Below are 4,637 nucleotides of genomic sequence, written 5' to 3' on the forward strand. Positions count from 1 at the left end.
AGAATCACTAATAGTGATACTTTAGGCGTCAGCCTCTGTGTAAAAAAAAAAAAAGAAAGATGTTTTATTTATTTAACTTATTTACACTGATGGAATCCTTCTAGAACAATACAAATACTTTAAAAATAAATCCAATTTGCCACTTCTAGGGACATCAAGTCACTGGCCATCAACTTTTCCTAGCACTGTATTTTATGTGAACAGATATACTAATCAAACTTATCCTTCACTTTGTTGCAAGGATATAATTATAATCACAGGTCAGAGAAACTTTTGGAGTTAATATACAACTGTATGTGGAGATGGGTGGTAGCAAAGAGACTTTTCTTTGTGCTGTCCTGACATCATACAGTGGAAGCTCCACAGCCCAATTTCCACCCTTGGGCAACAGGGATCTTCTACCTGATATAGTATTTTATCCATACCTACCGCTGTCTTCATATTTCTGATGATAATGTAGTGATCTGAGTGCCAGAAACCCAAATGGACACAATAGCTTGATCTATATAAAAGAATTAAATGGGAAATTTTTGTTATTATTTTCATAAATAAATAAAAATATGTATTAACATATTCAATATATTCTATTCTATAGAAATATATAATTAGTATCTATTATATAATTATCAATATATAACAAATATATATTATCTTTTTCATAAATAAATAGAAATATAGCATATATTTTAAATACATTAAAACATTTAAAGGAAAATATATAATCATTTATTTCTTGTTGATAGCACATAATTTACTGTATTATTAATTTTCAAGAGATCTCTTCTCAATTCTCCTCAAATACAGGTATTTCAATACACTAATTGCATAAGCCGAATAATTTACCCTGGATATGAATAATTTGTCACTGGATCTAAAAGTATTGTTGCACAACCTGATACTATCAGTTATGTAGAGAGGTAACTAAATTTATCTTAGTTAATAATTAATAGAAGAAAAATTATAATTTATTTTAATCAACTGAACATACTTTTTTGTGTCAATAGGAAAGACAAGAATGGACTATACTGGGCCTTTGTGTTTAAGGCCGGGCCCTCGTCTCCAGTTTGGAGGCTAATGGGTGAAGTGGTTGGATACTTAAACCATTTATGAAATATATACATTAGTGTAGCCCTGAGGCTACAAACAATGGTTTCAGAACAAAGTAGGAAAACAATGGTGAGTTTTTGAGTGAGAATCTAGATTGAGTTGGCATGTGAACTTCCAAAGCTGGCTGAAACACTGACAGAGAGAGAGTATGATTATAGAACTTTTAATGGTGGTTTAAGATAGGCATGGATTATGGGTTCAGATATTATCCTGTTAAAGACATTATCCTGAAACTGTTTCTGTGACTAAATGCAGGTAGGCATTTTTTTATACTAGAGTTATCACTTTCTTCAAAGTTTAAAACTAATAAATCTTCATTTAAGGAAATGAAATAAAAATTTTAAAAATACGGAAAATTTTCTCATCACCTTAGCTCAAAACCCTAGGTCATTTGTCTTCCACAGTATCAATGTGAGTATTCCTCCTCACCATATATACCCTTCTACTCCTACAGTATAACTCTTCCCTTTGCCATCCTCACTACTAAGAATTTTTATTGTTGATTGCCTTCGAGTTGAGCATGACACATAATGACCATATGAACAAAAGGCCTGAAGCCCCTCTACAGTTATCTACATTTATCAATGTTCATAGAGTTTCCAGAGACAGACATGTTGTTTAGGAAGTGGATGCCACTCCTGCTTCCAAACCTTAGTATGTTATTGTTGTTACGTGCCATTGAGTCACTGGCGATATATAATGACACTATGTTCAACAGCTCTGAACCCTTCCCTGTCTTGAGCAAATCTCACTAATTTCGACACACCAACTGCCCCCATTACCTCAGTTACTGTATCAATCCATCGCATCCGGGGTCTCCCTCACTTATGCTGTCTGTCCACCCTTCTGAGCATGATGTCCTTGTCCAAGGACCAATCTCTTCCTGGCCACATGCCCAAAACAAGTAAAGCAGAACTTCAAAATCCAAGGAGAGACTTGGTTTCACTCTCTCCAAGACAGACCTATTTGTTTTAAAAATATGGAATGCTTCATGAATTTGTGTGTCATCCTTGAGCAGGGGCCATGCTAATCTTCTCTGTATCGTTTCCATTTTAGTATATGTGCTGCCGAAGTGAGCACAACTTACAATATTTGGATTTTGAGTACTCCACTATCAAATCACTATCTTTTAGATTTATTATGTAGTTAACCTACTGTTTCTGCAGAAGCAAATTCAAATTAATGGCCTCACCACTTATTCTCTATTTTATCCTCAATTTAATTACTTTCACAGACTTTTTTTTTTTTGCTCTGTATGCATATTCTACTTGCATCTCTATTTTGTTTGTCAGGTCATACACTTGACAATAGCCTAACCTAGTTAAAACCAAATATCTTCTCTAAAAAGAAGCAGTTAAACATTATTAAAGATAATCATCTGTTTGTTTGGAGTAGTCTTAAAATCTCAAATGAGCGAACAATTAATTCTACTGCATTTCTTCAGTAAATTAATCTTCCACATGTTGTAATGAATTTTGTCTCCCTGTGTCCGCAAATCCTCTCATTATAATTTCACTGAACATTCACACCATATACATAAAAGATGTTTCTGCTGCTATCAAGCGGAGTAGAACTGTTCCATCAGAATTTTTGGTTGTAATCCTTGCAGTGCCAGAACTTTCTGCCACAAAACCACTGAGCAGGTTCAAACAGTCAGCCTTTCTCAGTTAGTAACAGATCACATATCCCTTGTGCTACCCAGAAACCTTACACAGAGAGATAGAAATAGAGCTGTATATGGAAAGACGAGACATAGCCACTGTCCATTATCTCACTCCACATTTCATCAAAGCTTTGCAGTTATCGCTTAGAATGCTTCTCAGATGTCAGCCTCAAAATCTGTGAGTCTGTTTCATCCCATTCTCTCTACTTTCTCCTCTACTCACAATAGATAAATGGTCCTTCCTCTTATCAAAGGAAATACTCTGCTTGTGTTCTGGATGCCATTTGTTACCCATCTGTCAAGGATTTAATTTTTGCTATTGGCTCCTTTCTTTACTTCATTAATAATTCTCTATTCCAGTTGAGCACATGAACTGTTCTTGAATTAATATTAAAAAAAATAAAACACAGAAATTCTTAAAGGCATAGGAAAATTATTAACAAAATTACATAAGGAGCTAATGGCGGAGTTGTGTTATGTCATCCAAGTTCATCAAATTTATTATGGTAATTATAAAGTCAGTGCAGAAATAAATATATAACCATGGCCATCAGCAGAGTCATAAAATAACATCCCTGGGAAAGAGGCAGTCAGGTAAGCTGGGAGATATGAGGAAGATTTTGATATTTCTTCTTTCTTGGATTTTCAGGATAAAGCTGCTTTTCAATACAATGGGAAATCATAGCATGTTCAGTGAGTTCATCCTCCTTGGACTGTCTTCCAACCCCCAGATACAGGCTCTTCTCTTTGTGTTGTTCCTGGTGATTTATCTCCTGACCTTAATTGGAAACATGGTGATGTTGCTAATGATCAGGGCTGATTCCAACCTACACACCCCCATGTACTTCTTTTTGGGACAACTATCCTTCCTGGACCTCTGCCACTCCTCTGTCACAGTACCCAAGATGCTGGAGAATCTACTCTCTAGAAGTAAAACCATCTTCGTCGAGGAATGCCTGGCACAGTCCTTCTTTGTGTTTGCCACAGGGGGCACTGAGGCCTGTCTGTTGGCAGTGATGGCCTGTGACCGCTATGTTGCCATCAGGTCCCCTCTGCTATATAGCCAGGTAATGAGCAACCAGCTATGTATCAGGCTGGTCTGGGGTTCCTGGGGCCTGGCCTTTGTTGATGCTCTCATCAACATCCTCCTGGCTGTTAATTTAGACTTCTGTAAGGATAAAACTATCCCCCACTTCAGCTGTGAACTATCTTCTCTCTTCCCTCTCTCTTGCTCTGATACTTCCAACAACTTTGCACTCCTACTGTGCTCCTCTGTCCTGCATTTCTTTGGAACTTTTGTTTTTATCTTCTTTTCTTACATCCGTATTGTCTCCACCATTATGAGCATCAGCTCTACCTCTGGCAGAAGCAAAGCTTTCTCCACTTGTTCTTCTCACCTCACTATTGTGATCTTGTTCTACAGTTCAGGTTTCCTTAGCTATCTCTTACCAAACTCAGGTTCCTCCATGGAGATGATCTTCCCCTTACAATACAGTGTAGTCACTCCCATGTTGAATCCTCTCATTTACAGTCTCCAAAACAAGGAAGTGAGAGCAGCTATGAGAAGAATATTGAGAAAATATGTCAACTTTTTAATATAAAAACCAGAAAAAATATATTCATGGAGAAGCGAAACTATTTTGCTACAAGGTATCTGGTAACTGTGAATTAAGGAGAATTTCCTGATTATCCATTATACCACTATCATCATTCTAATATATGGGTAAGAAGAGAAAAGCATACTTAGACAACTTTTTCCAAGGTATGTTGATATTGTTATGTGCCATCAAGTCGCTTGTGAGTCATAGTGATCCTATGTATAAAAGCTCTGAACCCTTCTCTATCCTGAGCCACCTTATCATCTCTG

The 4,637-nt window shown here is 36.5% G+C and overlaps 1 protein-coding gene across 1 annotated transcript; it reads left to right on the forward strand.

The window, feature by feature from the left end:
* Positions 1-3,441: 3,441 nt before the first annotated feature.
* Positions 3,442-4,350, forward strand: LOC102843530 (olfactory receptor 8S1-like; the record flags this gene model as incomplete). Its single annotated transcript, XM_006888150.1, has 1 exon — positions 3,442-4,350. A coding segment is annotated over exon 1 (909 nt), but the record flags the coding sequence as incomplete, so codon positions are not given.
* Positions 4,351-4,637: the final 287 nt, after the last annotated feature.

Source organism: Elephantulus edwardii, unplaced genomic scaffold (genome assembly GCF_000299155.1).
Source record: "Elephantulus edwardii isolate Elephantulus edwardi_28Jun2011 unplaced genomic scaffold, EleEdw1.0 scaffold00065, whole genome shotgun sequence".
NCBI classification, from domain to species: Eukaryota; Metazoa; Chordata; class Mammalia; order Macroscelidea; family Macroscelididae; genus Elephantulus; species Elephantulus edwardii.